This window comes from Rhineura floridana, chromosome 8, assembly GCF_030035675.1.
Source record: "Rhineura floridana isolate rRhiFlo1 chromosome 8, rRhiFlo1.hap2, whole genome shotgun sequence".
NCBI classification, from domain to species: domain Eukaryota; kingdom Metazoa; phylum Chordata; class Lepidosauria; order Squamata; family Rhineuridae; genus Rhineura; species Rhineura floridana.
This window is the reverse complement of record NC_084487.1, coordinates 133,675,881-133,692,980: the sequence shown is the minus strand read 5'-3', so window position 1 is coordinate 133,692,980 and position 17,100 is coordinate 133,675,881. Positions and strand designations below refer to the sequence as shown.

Here is a 17,100-nt window from a genome sequence, read left to right as displayed (position 1 = left end):
GGACATTTTGTCAAAAGCGTTGCTGAAGTCAAGATATATTACGTCCACAGCACTCGCACAGTCTACCAGGGAGATTTCCCGATCAAAAAATGAGATAAGATAGTTACTGGGAAACATTTCTTACCACTTTTTTTGTAACTGGTTCTGTAGCTATATGCAGATACTTGCAGGAAGCTGATTAAGCATAGATCTTCTGTCTGTTTTTGTATAATGGTCTCTCTGTCAAGAACCCCACAATAGGTAATTTGTTTGCCTCAAACTGTCACACTGAAACGGTATTACAGATTAGTACCAACAATATTTACTGGCAGTACGTTGTTGTTGCTCCATGCTGAATTATAGGGTGAAGTCTCAGAACTGGTTTTCTGGCTTCCTCTTTTAGAAGTATAATGTGGTAGAGAGGTCTGTATTACTTCATACAGCTGATGGACTGCTTTTGAAATGCTCCCCCATATATAACTGAACAAGCCATCAAACATTTCTGCAAGTAGAAGACTTGTATATTACGGGTCTGGTCCAGCCCACTCCCTGTATTCACAGTTGCAATCTCCTATCTGTAGTCTAAAGCATTATAGCTAACTCTGTTACCTTGGGATTTCACCACCTCATCTCCACCTCATTCTGCTGTGTGTGAGATGGCAGCAGTTGAAAATGCAATAGGTTTGGTGGGCTTGTACTGGAGGGTACAGACTTGTTTTCCATACAAACTGTTTTTAATTTTATCTTTTTGGCAGGAAAAAAGCTCAGCTAAAGAAGAAAAGAGGTGTTCCCTTCATTAATGAGCATATGCTGTTCCATGGCACCAGCAGTGAATTTGTGGAAGCCATCTGTATTCATAACTTTGACTGGAGAATCAATGGCATGCATGCTGCTGTATATGGAAAAGGCAAGGGGATGAATTAGTTGTTTTATATGAGATTATATACATATTACATTATTGCACCTTTACCCCAGTTACACGTAGTGCATGCTGCTCTTGTGTAGAATTGGTCTTGCCAAGTGTCAGGATCACACTTGCAGGACTTTGCCCAAGAGCCATAAATCAGAGCTAATCCTGGAAACAAGACCCAAGGCACAATCCCAAATACGTTCCCAGTCACATCCACTAGTCCTTGAGGGAATGTTTTTATAGGAAAAATAAGCAAAGACTGGAATTGCAGTCAGTCTGCTGAACACTGATGGGGAAACAGATAACTCAGTGGATCATCTGAGTCGAATAAACTGGATTCCAGGGAATAAGGGATGGAGAGCCAGACAGATCATAATCAGTCTGCCAAAATGAACAGCAACTTGCCCCCTCCACCTCACATAGGCAGCATGGATTTCCTAATGCTAAGCCAGCCTGGATTTCTCTGGACACTTTTCATATAGTTCTAGCAGCCAATCATAGTACAGGTGGTTGTGCATTTAACTGTTCTTAGCTCAAACTGCTAGCCAATAGTGTGGGTCAGGAATGCATGAAATAATGATGTCTCTTCATGTGTTCCCATTAATGCATGTTGGGGGGGAGGGGGCACTTGACACAGAGTGGCCACTTTTGGCAGCAATCCCATTTCTTTGATCATGTGTCGTTCCACTTTCTGATTTCAGTAAATAAAATGAATATTATTTGTAGGCTATGCTCAAGCACCTCTCTTTTTCTGTTAGGAACGTATTTTGCTAGGGATGCTTCATATTCCAGCCACTTCTGCAAAGATGACTTGAAGCATGGCAACACATTACAGATTCATGGCGTTGATCTGCAATTTCGCAAGTTTAGGAAGTATAAAGTGATGTTTCTTGCTCGTGTATTGACTGGAGACTATATTAGTGGGGACTCCAAATATGTGAGGCCACCTTCAAAAGATGGGAGTTTTGTAAATTTATTTGACAGCTGTGTGGACAGCACTTGGAACCCAAAGATTTTTGTTATCTTTGATGCCAACCAGATCTATCCAGAATATTTAATAGAGTTCAGGTGAGACTTAGCTGAGTGGTGGTGTTTATTAAACAAGTTTTGTTTGTTAAACAAAATAAAACATGTAGTGGGTAAATATATAGCGGCAACTGAGAATGGAAGTATGAAGGTTGGCCTGCTTCAGATTTCAGATCATTTAAATTTTAAATCTCACAAGGGTTTTAAAACATATTTATTGTCAATGCCACATTACATGTTGATGTTAATCTTGGAAGTTGGGCCACTTTGGCATTGGAAATATCAAGGAAATAGTTACGGAGTAAGCAAAACAAACCAATCTTATCACTTGTCAAAATTTGCTATATCATGAAATTGAGGTATTCAGCAGGACTGGGTAGCACTCTGATAAGAATATCAACACTTGATAGCCGTTGTGGCTAACAATAAGGTATGCATCTCATATCCAGATGTTCTAACTTGAACATTTTTTATGGAAAGTCAGAGTATAAATGTGTCAAATACCTAAATTCCAGCTGCATAATAGATAGTTCAGAGTTCTGAGAAAATGGTACCTTGTATTTCCTTTTATGGAAGAATAGATTTTTTGGCAATGATGTCATTAGGCAAATCTAAAGAAACGTAAGTAGCTAGGAGTCTCTGGCTTGAACTAGTTGTTAGGGCAAAATCGCCACTGAAAGCTGCAGGCAGCTCTATTTCCTTCTCCCCTAAAATATCCAGAGATGGACATGCTAACAAGCTTGCAGCTTTCCATCCCCCATGAGTTGCAGCCAAAGAAGTAGAATGGGGTTACAAGTACAAGCTTACTGTAGGCATGATGAGGAAGAGATAAGACTCACCATGTATCTGTGGTAATGTCTAGTTCCAGTCTCAGTGAAACCAAATTCACACAGTAATGCACATGGGCACAACGACATGAGCAAAGATTAATGTGAATAGTGAGCTGGCCTGGCAACCATCTCTGTGGTTGTGCTGAACTTTTCAATTCCCATATGTTGTGGAGGAAGTAGCAACACGAACCAGCCCCAAGTCTCACTGAATTCAATTACAGTTGGGTACATCTCACTTCTCTGGGTTATACCTAGTCAGTATAATTAAAACCCCACGGGGTTTTGAGAGAGAGGGTGCTTTGGCTCTGCATAGAAGCTTCCTTGTCATTTTCTTTGGGCCAAGGGACTCTTGCTATGCACACAGATTCCTTTACTATGTATATGGAACATCCCTCTGCTTGTAGGAAAAGACATGAAAACCTTTGAGTACTGGAATCTCCATATGGGTATCAGAACTGCTAGATCGGAGGCGGGGGTCAGCTCTGGAAAGAATTATGCCAGTTAAAATATTTCAGCACATTCTGTGTTTCTTCCTTTTCCAGTTAGAATTTAAATGAACTAGTAAAAGCAAAATATTTAAATATGCAAATTCAAATATTAAAGCAAATAACACAATTCAAACTTTTGAATTGTGGTCCAGATTTTGCAATAAAGTTAAGATTCCTCCAACAGCTTTCAGATGCTTTATAAAATGTGTGGCCATTTGGAAAAATGGTATTTGGGTTTAACATAGTTTAATATTGGGGAAATAATTTGAATTTGTTTGCTCTAAGCTGGATGAGGCATTAGTTTTTATGAACACCTATGTTAAGTTGTACATGACTGCTGTGTTTGTTAACACTGGGAGACATTGTTTCTTCCAAAGGTTGTGGTCATGGTGGAAAATCACAAGTGGCAAAGAATCACAGAGAAAAGAGTCTGACAACCTAAGGCAGCCTTTCCCAACCAGTGTGCCTCCAGATGTTGTTGGACCACAATTCCCATCTTTCCTGACCATTGGCAATGCTGGCTGAGGCTGATGGGAGTTGTGGTCCAACAACATCTGGAGGCACACTGGTTGGGAAAGGCTGACCTAAGGGCTTGTTTGTTGGGGATGATGAATGAATGAATGCTCCTTGGTACCAAATTTTGCTTGCACCTGTTGAGCTAGAAAACATTAGTATTTAATATTACATATAGCATTAACTGTGGAGTCTCCCATGCACTTCATGTATATGATATGCTTGTAATCTTTACAACAGTTCTATAAGGTTGGTCATGATTATATTACAGATTGGGGATGGTAGGAAATGTAGTGGCTTGGCTAAGTGAGTTCATTACAGAGGTGAGATTGCAAACCAAGGATTTCCTGGTTCATGTCTCACTCTTTCCTTAGCTACTACATTACTCATGCAATATAAATAGAAATGTATGCCCTTTCTTCTTAACCATCCTCTGACCTGGCTCATCTGCATTGAGTATCTATGGAAATGGGTATGAATGCTTAGGCATTGTGTGTGTGGTTCAAGATGCATCACATTGAAGCAAAGATACATGTTTGTCACAAAATTATGTGATGACAGATATTGTTAATGCTGTTGTCAATTTTCATGACTGTTTGTTGGCTAAGTCGTCTAAAGCCTTTATTGATTTGACTAGGATCTGAATGCACGGTAACAGGACTTATTTTTTATTTACAGTACGACCTTGTTAAGCAAAACATTTAATGTCTTCAGCTTCACAGTGCTTTAGTTTGAACAGATACCTGATATTCTCCATATTAAGCTACTTAGTAACAAATCAATAGGTCATTCAGATATCTTCCAATCATATGATGCCTTCTCAGAGTGATTCCCTCTCTGTTAGATTCACATGAAAATATAATAATGTACAACTGAAGCTCAATTTTTGTGTGTGCTCACTGTTGATTTGCATGTATGAATGACCCACAGTGGCAGAGCTCTTCATTTATCCTCAAATAAATGCAATGCTTTTTAATTAAATCACCTGTTAAGGTGTGTGCTATTAATGCATCTATTTTACGTCGTATTCTTTTTGTAAAGATAGCCACAAATAAACTTGGCACTCTCTCTGTCCTCATTTATTCACCACTCAATCTCCTGACCTCCTCTCACTCAAATATTAAGCCGTGATATGTGCTCATTTAAATATAAGCCATGAACGCACCTGTCACTTCATACCCATTTCTTCCCAAAGTATGCACCCATTTAATTGAAGTTTTTCTTAGCTGCCTTTAATCACTTTATGAGTGACCTTTCTTCAGAATTTAGAATGCTTATTAGCATTACATAACCATCCAGAAGCAGTCAAAGGCTACAGGGGCTCACAAGTGACCAGCAACAGTCAGTTTTGTGTTATATATGCAGAGCTTGGAAAAGTTACTTTTTTTGAACTACAACTCCCATCAGCCCAATCCAGTGGCTGTGCTGGCTGGGGCTGATGGGAATTGTAGTTTAAAAAAAAGTAACTTTTCCAAGCTCTAATTATATGTAATACAAAATATATGTGTGATATATGTAATACAAAACACAGGCATGGGTAGATTTATGATAGCTTTTGGTAACTGTCATTCTTTTGACAGATGTTACATTTCCTAGGTCTACTAGTGAAGACTGCTGTGAATTGATGCCTGGCTAGCATCTTAGAGCTGGCACAAGAATGTTGATAACCCATGATGTTCTGGTGAAGTGTTTCCATGGGAGCTAAGAAGGCTAGATGATGGTTAATAGAGATGTCTTGCCAAGATCTCCCACCACCACTGCTTCTGCCCAGTGTGTGTGTGTAAAAAGAACAATAGACTGCAGTTTGAGACAGAGAGAGACACAGAGAGCCTCCAGAGCCCAACCCTCAGCTAATAGCATTATGGGATGCTGAGCATCTCTTTCTGATATGAGAACAGTGGCCTTTGGCTATCTGTTGGAGTATTTTAAGCTGTGCCCCCATCTATGTTTAACCTGTATATTTATGAATGCAAACACATAAATGCAAAATGTCAAGAAGCCTCTAGTGACCTTGCTCTGAAGGAAACCACACCTTATTAAGTGTTATGCCCAGAGAACTTCTTATTACTTGGAGAAGTTACACCAGCACAACAATGTATTTAAAGACCCTTTCTTTCACCAATTCCAAGAGTAATAGGGTGGGGAAAGTGCAACACACTGAAAGAAAACAAAATCTTACTTTGTCTACAGCCCTAGTCGGACACATACTGGAACAATGCTGCAACTTGTGTGTGCAATTCATACTGCTTCTCTTAACCACACACATGATGTATTTTGTGTGGTTCCATTGGAAGTTTGTATTGCTGCTGTAATATTGTGTTACTACAGGACACATGTACAAAAGGAATAATTAAATTCTTGAATGACATCGAGGTAACTTTTCTTCATGCAGTGGAGATAATACTGTCCTAAATGGTTGGCAAGAGGTCACATTTGAAAACAAGCGGCGATAACAGTCAAGCTATTCTTAGAATTTTTTCTTTGTTATACGTATAGCCTTTTCTCTCTGGTTGATAGTCCATCAAGTGGGCTGTAGCTCCACCTAGCGACCATAGGCAGGAAATTACATCAGAATTGCGGGGAGTAGGTTGAGTCACGCCTATGACCTCTCCCGTCTCTTCCTGCCGTGTCGCCCCCTTGTGTCTCTGTTTCTTCCGTCACTGTTGAGCTTACCTTGCCTGTTTGCCGCCTTTCCTCAGCGATCTTCCCTTCGTAGACTAAGTGTTGTTCCTTTGTGTCGTTCTTTTTTTAAAAAATCCCTCCGCCAGTGTCATTTCCCCTCAGCCCCTCCCCCCCCGCACTCTGTGCTGGGGCCGATTGGGACAGGAAGGGGAGGCTGGACTAGATCCAGACAGAGGCCCTTTTCTGAGCCAGAGGAGAGCCGCTACCTGCCCTCTCCGCACCCCAGGAAGAAGGCGTGCTTGCGTGAGAGCTGCTTCGCAACCAAACGCCTCTCTCCACTGCACCCCAGAAAGGCGCGAGTGTGTGTGAGGGAGAATGGCGGCAGCAGGCGACTCCTCGGGGCTTCAGGCAGACGCTCCCTGCCCTTCACCACCTGCCCCCCTGCCATCACAGTCTCAGCTGCCCCCGAGGGCTTCTGCCACCGCCGCTTCAACAGATGCGACTGCAGCACCTGGCAAGGGTCTCCTGCCATAGCGGAGCCTGATCCAGCTCCCCGTAAGGCACTCAAGAAAATACAACACAGGGAGACTAAGGCAAATGCGGTAACAAGCAGAGCGGTGGCTCCAGCCCCGCTTCCTCCGCTGCGCAAATTCCTGCCAAAAAGAGATCAGCTGCCGTTTTAGGAGCCTTCCCTTCTGCGGCCCCCACTAGGAAACAACTCGTGGCTGCTGCTGCTGCCTCAGAGCCAGTGATGATCACAGGGGAGTTTGGCATCACCCCCACATCATGCCAACCCTCAAGCACCTCAGAGATGCCCATGATATTTATTTATTTATTGCACTTGTATACCGCCCCATAGCCGAAGCTCTCTGGGCGGTTTACAGCAATCAAAAACATTAAAACAAATACACAATTTAAAAACATATTTTAAAAACAATTTAAAGCACAATTTTAAAATTCAAAACAATATAAAAACAATTTAAGAACACATGCTAAAATGCCTGAGAGAAGAGGAAAGTCTTGACCTGGAGCCGAAAAGGTAACAGTGTTGATGCCAGGCGCACATTGTCATAGAGATCATTTCATAATTTGGGGGCCACCACTGAGAAGGCCCTTCTCCCTTGTTGCCGTCCTCCAAGGTTCCCTTGGAGTAGGCACCCGGAGGAGGGCCTTTGATCTTGAACGTAGTGTACGGGTGGGTTCGTATCGGGAGAGGCGTTCCATCAGGTATTGTGGTCCCAAGCCGTGTAAGGCTTTATAGGTCAAAACCAGCACCTTGAATCGAGCTCGGAAACATACAGGCAGCCAATGCAAAGCGGGCCAGAATTGGTTTTATATGTTCGGACCGTCTGGTCCCTGTTACCAATCTGGCCGCTGCATTTTGCACAAGCTGCAGTTTCCGAACCATCTTCAAAGGCAGCCCCACGTAGAGTGCATAGCAGTAATCTAATGTGGAGGTTACCAGAGTATGGACAACGGAAGCCACCAACCGAAGTTGGTAGAAGGCACTCCGTGCCACCGAGGCTACCTGAGCCTCAAGTGACAGAGATGGTTCTAGGAGAACCCCCAAACTACGAATCTGCTCCTTCAGGGGGAGTGCAACCCCATCCAGAACAGGTTGGACATCCACCATCCGGTCAGAAGAACCACCCACTAACAGCATCTCAGTCTTGTTTGGATTGAGCCTCAGTTTATTAGCCCTCATCCAGTCCATTGTCGCAGCCAGGCACCGGTTCAGCACATTGACAGCTACAACCATCCTGGTGCCTAGTCCTAAGAAGCCTGCAGACTACTCACAGTGCTAGGCACCATCAGCCTTCTGTCACAACTTCCAGGTGTCGCTATGAGCCTCACGCTAAGCATACTCAGGACCCTCTCGGGATGAGCCTGCTATAGCTGCACCTAGGGGTTCCTCAGCCAGCGAAGGGAAAATCTCCACAGGTGAGGAAAGTGCTCAGCCTCTTCCTCTGCCTCACCCCATGCTAGCGCAAGACGTTCCATTCCAGCTCACACCTGAGGCATTGTCCCACATCAGGGAAGCTGTCACTGGGGCTCTGTCCACTGAACTCCTGCCCCCCATCCTGTCACAACACACAATGGCCACAGCTGCTACCTCACAGCATGTCACCAGTAAGCGCAGATCTAGGTGCCCTCAGCACAGGCTTCCTAGACAATTTATTGTGCATTTGTCAGAGGATGAAGATGCCTCTCCTTAGCAGGGACACTAGCAGAGGGCCCAGATGCCACCACCAGCCCTGTCAATTCTCGCCAGAAAGAGAGCTGCCACCGTTTTGGAAGCAGTTCCCTCAGCAGCCTCTCTAAATAGAAAACGATAGTCTGCCGCCGCCACTTCCTCAGAGGAGGCTGTTTCTTCAAACAAGCCAGTGCCTACTCTGCCCTCAGGGGGGCAGGGACTATTACAAACCCCAGTTCTAAGCCAGCGCTCAGTACTAGCAGCTGCAATCAGCACACCGTAAGCTCTCAACTCCATCACAAAGCCTCTGTCTTTTCCACCAAGAGCCTCCACAGCCCTGTAGCTAGGTACTCTCGGGAGTCACTTTTGGTGGATGAATTTGCCATCAATGCCAGCCTCATAGGTTCTTAGCTTACAGACCTGACAGCTCAAATTCTGCTAGGCAACCGTTTTATGCACAATGATTCAATTGTTGCTCTGGAGGAGGAAACAGATGAACGGAGTGATAGTTCACAACCTCATGAGCAGCTCAAACTAACATTGCACAAATGAGCAGCAGGGGCCACAGAGAACATGACAGCGCTTCACCAGACCCACATAAGGTACCCAGAGGTAGAGCACTAGGATGATGATACAGAGGTTTGACACACAACCCTCTGAGTCGCAACGATATGTGTATAATGATTCAGTTGTCTCCCTGTAGAAGGATATAGATGGTTCACAGGGGGAAGAGCAGTCCACCTTGATGCTTTTCCATAAGAATGACAGAGTCAATTCCTGATGTCTATGGAACTGTAAATTAACTGTTTGGTCTGAATAATCCTGCTGTGTTCCCTCAATAGTCTTAGGTAGTCCCGTGGTAATAATTGGACAGCAACTAATGGTTATTACAAGGGCAGCTGAATGGCTGGAGAGCAGGAAGACACACTATATGAGGGAAGCGTGGCCTGGATGCCCTGGTCAGTTGAAGTGCATTAGTTCTGCTTGTCAAATGGCAATCAAGCACACAGATGAGCTCCTGTCAAATGCACAGCACCCACCTCAAATGCAAGTACCAGCCGCTGCTTCATGTGCATTATCTGCATCAAGTGATGAATTTGTGGGCACGCTTAATAGCTCCACAAAGAAAACACAGGGGCTATATGTGCTTATTTGCCTACATTCAGATCTTCTGAGCAGGACACAGTTCATGCGGTTATCTGATCTGCATCTGTTTTGACAGCAGATACGGAAAGCTGGAAGATGTTAAATCCCTCATTGGCTGAGATACAATGGTTCAAGTGCACTCAGCAGGGCCCTATAGTGGCATATTGGGTGCGCTGCAGTTGTCTAATTCACAGTGTGTAGTTCCTCAGTCCAGCCACAGACAGGCTGATCAGCCTGGTTATCCACAAATTGTTGATGCCAAGTCATGCAAAAACAAAGATGAGGATGATTTAAAAAATGAATAAATAATATACTTTTGTTGGACACACAGTCAGATTACAAGAAAGCCATATTATGGACACACTACCTCTTCAGATGAGGAGGATGTTAAGTTCCCAGACTTGCATGCAATTCCAGTGGGCCATGGGCCAGAGTGACATTACGGGTGGCTAGCAGCCAGATGCTGCTAGGGACATCCTCAGGTGACGCCAGATATTGAGGAGGGGAAGTATTTTCCTGGTACACATTGGAAAGAATGTATTTCACACTCTGTGGAGGATGTACATTTTATTCATTTGTTTTGTAGAATGTCAGCAGCATTGGATCATCCTGACAAACTCACTGATCCAAAGCACATAGGTTCCAAAAGATCCTAGTACTAATCACAAGGTGTTTTGGTCCAGCTCCTAAGTAAAAGGCTTAGATTGAAGGGGTAACACTTCTTCAGACTAAAAGACCAATGGTTTTGGCAAATAGATACTATTCTACAGCGCCAGGTTTCATGTATAAACTCTGACTATTAGCAATTAATCTGCCAGTGCTTATTTTAGTGGCCAAAGCTACTCTACTCAACGAGACAGCACCTCCATTAGACACGGCTGTTCGAAGAATAGCTTGGATGCAGGAAGTGCACCCTACTGCTCAGTAACAGTTTTCAGTTCTGTTTTGAGCCTCATGCTATTCCCCAGCAACATCTTATTACTCACTATTCCACTACATGGCCACAGTTGCCAAGTACTGTATATGGGGCCAATTTGGGTGTTTCCACATCAGGAGGGGAAAAGTTATTGGGTTCCAGCCTCCATATTCAGTAAACAGAAGCTTCAGTCAGGCTCTCAAGGGCAGAGAGCTGTCACTGCACGCTCTTGTAATGTGAGTAGTAGTTTTCCATAATGTTCCATACTGGACAGTCAATTTCCTTATTATCAGAGCTGTTTTTGCTGGCTCAGCAAAACAATAGATCAGTTGTGGTTAGATATGGTATGTTCTGAATGTAGAAAAAATGCAAAAGAAGTGACAAAATGGTCTCTAATAAATCAGGAGAACTGTAGAGTTAAAATCTACCTTAACATGTACACTATGTTACTCCAGAGAGTTAAGGTATAGACGTTAATGTATGTAGAAATAAAATGCTTTAATACAAACGTGTATGCTGGCAAATAAAAATACTCATAAGAGTGCACATACAATAGTGTACATAATAAAACAGAAGCAGCCAAAGGACAAATTCTATGTAGGACCCATGTCCATACAAGAGAGAGGATGAGAAAATCAAAACAGTACCAAACTGTTATCCTAAATTGACTACTAAGCAATGGCCTAGTAGCAAAACTCAATACCCAGAGAATTCAAAGTGCGTATGTTGGCTAGACGCATTTCGACTGGAAAGTCTTTCTCAATGGCCTTGCAGATGGATGTTAATTAATATTTATATTCTGGGATGTGGACTGATAGTTGGGTAACCTGTAGATTCAATTTGTTCATTTCATTTTCTCAGTCATTCTTGAATCCCATTAAAATAAAATGAAAATGATAGCAATTATGTCAAGGATTATAACAACATGTAATAAGGAGATCCTGCTCAGTAACTATGGGGTTGTTCACATTGGTCATTCAAGAGTGTCGCATAAAGATCCAGCCACAAGGCTCAACATCTTTTTTAGTCCTAAAAGCCAATTTGTGGCTATTTGGACCTGAGAATGTTCATACGGTGTTGAAGAGTTATATGACATATCTGTGGAGACTGTTCGGTTTCTCTCCTCACCACACCAGAACATTTGCTCCTTGTGAAGAGGCTGCTGGTTCATCTAGAGCGCCAGAAGCATATACGTAAGTAAATATCAGTTACCTCATGAGCATCATGAGTGGGTGAAGGTTTATTCGGAAGTGGCTTCCAAGAGTAGCAACACATAGCACAGGTTTGCCCTCCTGGAGAGCTGCAGTCCTTAACACTGGAAGGAATGGATAATTATATGTATCTTATCAATTCGTGAGGAGTTCAAGGGTCTGGAAATTGCTGACATCACCTTAGTATTTTACTCTAGCCTTGTTTTATAGGCATACATTAGGGTGGGTGGATGGATCTTCCTCAGGGCACCTCTGTGTCACATTCAGCAACCAGCTCCACTGCACTCACCTATTTCCAGGCTACAACAGCTTTAGTTTGGTGAGTTACCCAAGGGCCCCCAAGGATGGTAAACAGGACACCCCTCTGCTCACAGTTCCTTCTCTGGCCTTTACTTAGATTCCTTTATCATCTAGTATCTCTAATGGTATCAAGGTTTCTCAGGTATTTCCCCATTTTTTGATAGGCTGGAGCACTGGGCTGAAAACAACAGAATGAAATTTAGCTGGGATAAGTGCAAAGTTCTACACCTAGGAAAAAGAAACCAAATGCACAGTTATAAGATGAGGGATACTTGGCTCAGCAATACTACATGCAAGAAGGATCTTGGAATTGTTGTTGATCACAAGCTGAATATGAACCAACTGTGATGCAGCTGCAAATAAGGCAAATGTTATTTTAGTCTACATTAGCAGAAGAATAGTTTCCCAACTGTGTGAAGTCCTAGTTCCTCTCTATTTGGCCCTGGTGAGGCCTAATCTTGAGTACTGCGTCCATTTCTGGACACCACACTTTAAGAAGTAAGCAGACAAGGTGGAACAGGTTCAGAGGAGAACAACGAGGATGATCAGGACTGGAAACAAAGCCTTGTGAGGAGAGACTGAAAGAACTGGGCATGTTTAGCCTTCAAAAGAGAAGGCAGAGGGGAGATATGATAGCACTCTTCAAGTACTTGAAACGTTGTCAAAGAGGAGGGCCATGATCTCTTCATAATCATCCCTGAGTACAGTGCTTGGAACAATGGGCTGAAGTTACAGGAAGTTAGAATGTGACTGAACATCAGGAAAACTGTTAGAGCATGGAACCAATTACCAATGGAACCAATTACCTAGGGAGCTGGTGGGCTTGTGAACACTGGAGTCATTAAAAAGGCAGCCACCTGTCGGGTATTATACAGCCAGCATGGAGTTTTCACATACCGCAATGTTAAATTGAAAATACCCCCCATGCCATTCTGGTGCTTCCCATAATGTCATTTCAAAACAAAACCTTACAAAACTTATAGTCCTGAACTCAGAAACGCTTGCTTAACAACCCTCTAAATTTTCTTGGCAATACACAAAACAGAATAGAGAGTTCAAAGTCTAAAAATAGAGAGAGAAAACCCAGAGTCCTTTTGGACTTTTTTTCTGTCAAGAGTTCTCATAATCTGTTGAAATTCATTAAAAATCAGCCATGTTCACAGAGTACCTGGAATCCTATTATTGACCTTGCCCCATACTCTGACCTTCATCTTATGCAGTTTAAAAGTTTTTTTTAAAAGCCTGGCTGATTTTTAATTAATTTAAGAAATTTTGCATTGAACTGAATGATAATGTTGGGCATGCTCAGTAAGAACCAACTATAAGTGTTCTAAAAGCCAGACTCACAGCTGCTGGGCTTGGCTAAAAAGGGGGCCACACCCACTTTGATTTCATGTGAGACAGTCATGGCTTCCCCCAAAGAATCCTGCAAAGTTAGATGCTGAAGGGTGCTGAGAGGAGACTCCTGTTCCACTGAGAGAGCTCGTGGCCAGACTGGTTTAACAGTCAGCCACTCTGATTGAAGGTCTGTGAGGGGAACAGGGCATCTCCTAGCAACTCTCACCAGTAACTACACTTCCCAGGATTGTTTCAGAGAAGCCATGACTGTCCAAAGTGAAATAAATGTCTGGTGTGGATGTGGCCAGGGACAGCTTTGATTTAAATTTGGTGGTGGGCTACATGTGCCTGCTGTAGAATAAGAAGGGGAAACGCTGAAAAGCAATGATACTGTTCACAAAGTTTTCCTTTTGGAAAGGAAAGGGGCTTCCCCTCTGCCCAGTGCCCACCCACCTGATTTCCTTCCCTCTCCCTCCTCCTCCCCTCCCTGCCCCTCCCCCGGGTCAGTGTTGGACTACGAACTGGGAGACCAAGATTTGAATCCCCACACAGCCATGAAGCTCGCTGGGTGACCTTGGGCTTCTCACTGCTTCTCAGCGTCAGAGGAAGGCAATCGTAAAACCACCTCTGAATACCATTTACCAAGAAAACCCTATTCAAAGGGTTGCCATAAGTTGGGATCGACTTGAAGGCAGTCCATGTCCATTTTCAAACATGATTGCACAGAAATAAATCCCACTGAACTCAAAAAGTATGCAAATGATAAAACCCAAATTTCCTTCTATCCCCTCTCTCTTGCCCCTTCCCTCCCCCTTCTTTTGCCCCTCCCTCCCCATCCCCTTCCAATCCCCTCCTTCCCTTACCCCTCCTCCCCCTCCCCTTCCTCCTCCCCATGGTCAGTTTTACCTATCTTAAGCATTATTCCATGGAAATAAATTCCATTGAACTCTGTAAGCATGCAAATGATCAAACCTGTCCCCTCTCCCCCTTCCTTTGCCCCCACCAATCCTTCCCCCTCCCCTTCCTTCTCCTCCATGGTCAGTCTGTAGCTGTGGATTTCCTGCTGTGAGCAGGGGGTTGGACTCGATGGCCTACAAGGCCCCTTCCAACTCTATGATCCTATTATTCTATAAGCATGCAAATGATCAGACCTGCCTTTCCCCTCCTTCTCCTCTCCTCTCCCTTCTCTCCTTTCCTCTCCTCTTCCTTCTTCCTCTCCTCCTGCCCACTCCAGCCCTCCCTCCCTCCCTCTCCCTGGTCAGTTTTACCTATCCTAAGCATGATTGCACAAGAGTAAATCCCACTGAACTCAATAAACATGCAAATGATCAAACCTGTCGTCCCCTCCCCCTCCTCCCCTCTACCCTTCCTCCTCTCCCTCCTTTCCTCCCCATCTCCTGTGATCAATTTCACCTATCCTAAGCATGATTGTAGGGGAGTAAATCCCACTGAATTCAATAAGCATGGAAATGATCAATCCATTCTCAGCAAACTAATGATTTACTATAGGAAACTTCACTAAAATGGCAAAGTAAATTAGACATATTTAAAGTGGCCATCTGAACTCTATAAATTGTCTTAATAATGTTGCTTCCGATCCCTGCTGAAACAAGATCAGCACAGCACATGCCTTGTTTCTATTATTTAGGATGATTGCAGGTGTTGCCACCACTCACCATATGTTCAGAGGCACGTTACCAAATTCTTCCAAGCTACACAGGAAGTGGATTGGACTGTAAAAGACCAACTCAAATTGTGTTTGCATTTTGACAAATTTGTAGGGCAGTCCAATATCTCAGAGAGGATGTCAGGTTTGTGGGCTATAGGTACATTCTTAAATCGCAAGGTTTTTTGCCTATTAATGAATATACTTTAAGTTGGATTTCTGCATTGAGCAGGGGGTTGGATTTGATGGCCTTATAGGCCCCTTCCAACTCTAGTATTGTATGATTCTGTGAAGGCTGTGACATTTGCCTGTTGCTGGTCCTCTGGCACCTCCTATGCTCTCCAGAGTTTCTCAAAGAGTACACCAGCAAATGCGTTTGGTAACTTAGAATTTTGTTTATCTGGCCCTGAAGATTTTAACTCCTTTAATTCTATCCATATCTTCAAGCACCATGTCCACGTAACTACTGGCGTTGAGTGTCTGCATCTTGAGTTGGGCCAGAGGGACAGATTAGGGATTCTGTTGGTGTACCGCCCACCCCGCTGCCTAACAGACTCCCTGACTTAGCTGACGGAGGTGGTCTCGGAGGTTTTGTTGAGATCCCCTAGACTATTGGTACTGGGTGATGTCAACATTCATGCCGAGACCATCTTATCTGGGGTGGCTCAGGACTTCATGGTTTCCATGACGACCATGGGGCTGTCCCAATATACCAGTGGCCCAACCCATGTGGCAGGACACACTCTGGACCTGATTTTTGCTACGGGACATGATGATAGTGATCTGTATATAGGGAGCCTTACATCAGCTCCTTTGTCATGAACAGATCACTGCTTGTTGAGGTTTAGACTCGCGACAACTTTCCCCCTCTGCAAGGGTGGGGGACCTATTAAGATGGTCCGCCCCCGGAGGCTGCTGGATCCTGATGGTTTTCAAAAAGCTCTGGGGAGTTTTCCGGCTGATAAGGCTGGCGCTCATGCCGACACCCTGGTCGATCTGTGGAATGCGGAAATGACCCGGGCAGCTGACACGATTGCTCCTGTGCGCCCTCTCCTTTGTAGAGCTCATACAGCTCCATGGTATACTCCGGAGCTGAGGGCAATGAAACAATATAGGAGACGGCTTGAGTGCAGATGGAGGCGGACTCCTGACGAATGCAACTCTGCACTGGTGAGTGCCTATAACAAGACGTATTTTGGGGCAGTGCAGGCAGCAAAGAAACAACATATCACTGCCTCTATTCAATCTTCTATCTCCCGTCCAGCGGAGCTTTTTCAAACTGTCAAGGGGCTTTCACACTCTGCCCCTAAGGACGTGATTGAACCTTCTAAAGCACGGTGTGACGAATTTGCCAAGCACTTCCAGAATAAAATCTCTTGCATCCGTCAGGACTTAGACTCTAATGTTACAGCAATTGAACCAAATGAGGTCTCCGGAGCACAGTCTGGTCATGTTTTGTTGGATGAGTTTCAATTGGTGCAGCTTGAGGACGTGGACAAGGTGCTTGGACAGGTGCGTGCAACCACCTCTGTATTAGATCCTTGCCCCTCTTGGCTAATAAGAGCTAGCAGGGATGGCACTGCCGGCTGGGCCAGGGAAGTGATTAATGCCTCTCTATGTGAGGGGGTGGTCCCGAACTGCCTTAAGGCGGCGGTGGTGAGACCACTTTTGAAGAAATCTTCCCTGGACCCTGAAAATTTGAATAACTACTGGCCGGTAGCAAATGTGCCATTCCTGGGCAAGGTTCTGGAAAGGGTGGTTGCATCCCAGCTCCAAGCTCTCTTGGATGAGACCGATTACCTGGATCCATTTCAATCAGGTTTCCGGCCCGGTTTTGGCACGGAGACTGCCTTGGTCGCCCTGTATGATGACCTTTGTTGGGAGAAAGACAGAGGGAGTGTAACCCTGTTGATTCTCCTTGATCTCTCAGCGGCTTTTGATACCATCGACCATGGTATCCT

General features: G+C 44.1%; 1 protein-coding gene across 7 annotated transcripts in view; it reads left to right on the top strand.

Moving 5' to 3' along the window:
• The window catches only part of PARP11 (poly(ADP-ribose) polymerase family member 11), a 39,053-nt gene extending 34,326 nt beyond the window's left edge, over nt 1-4,727 (top strand). For all 7 annotated transcript variants that reach the window (XM_061582588.1, XM_061582593.1, XM_061582592.1 and 4 more), the window contains 2 exons: nt 735-886; nt 1,648-4,727. In XM_061582588.1, the coding sequence (XP_061438572.1) occupies nt 735-886; nt 1,648-1,961 (466 nt within the window). In that variant the 3' untranslated portion in view covers nt 1,962-4,727. The remainder of the gene's footprint in view (nt 1-734; nt 887-1,647) is intronic.
• The last annotated feature ends 12,373 nt before the right edge of the window (nt 4,728-17,100 follow it).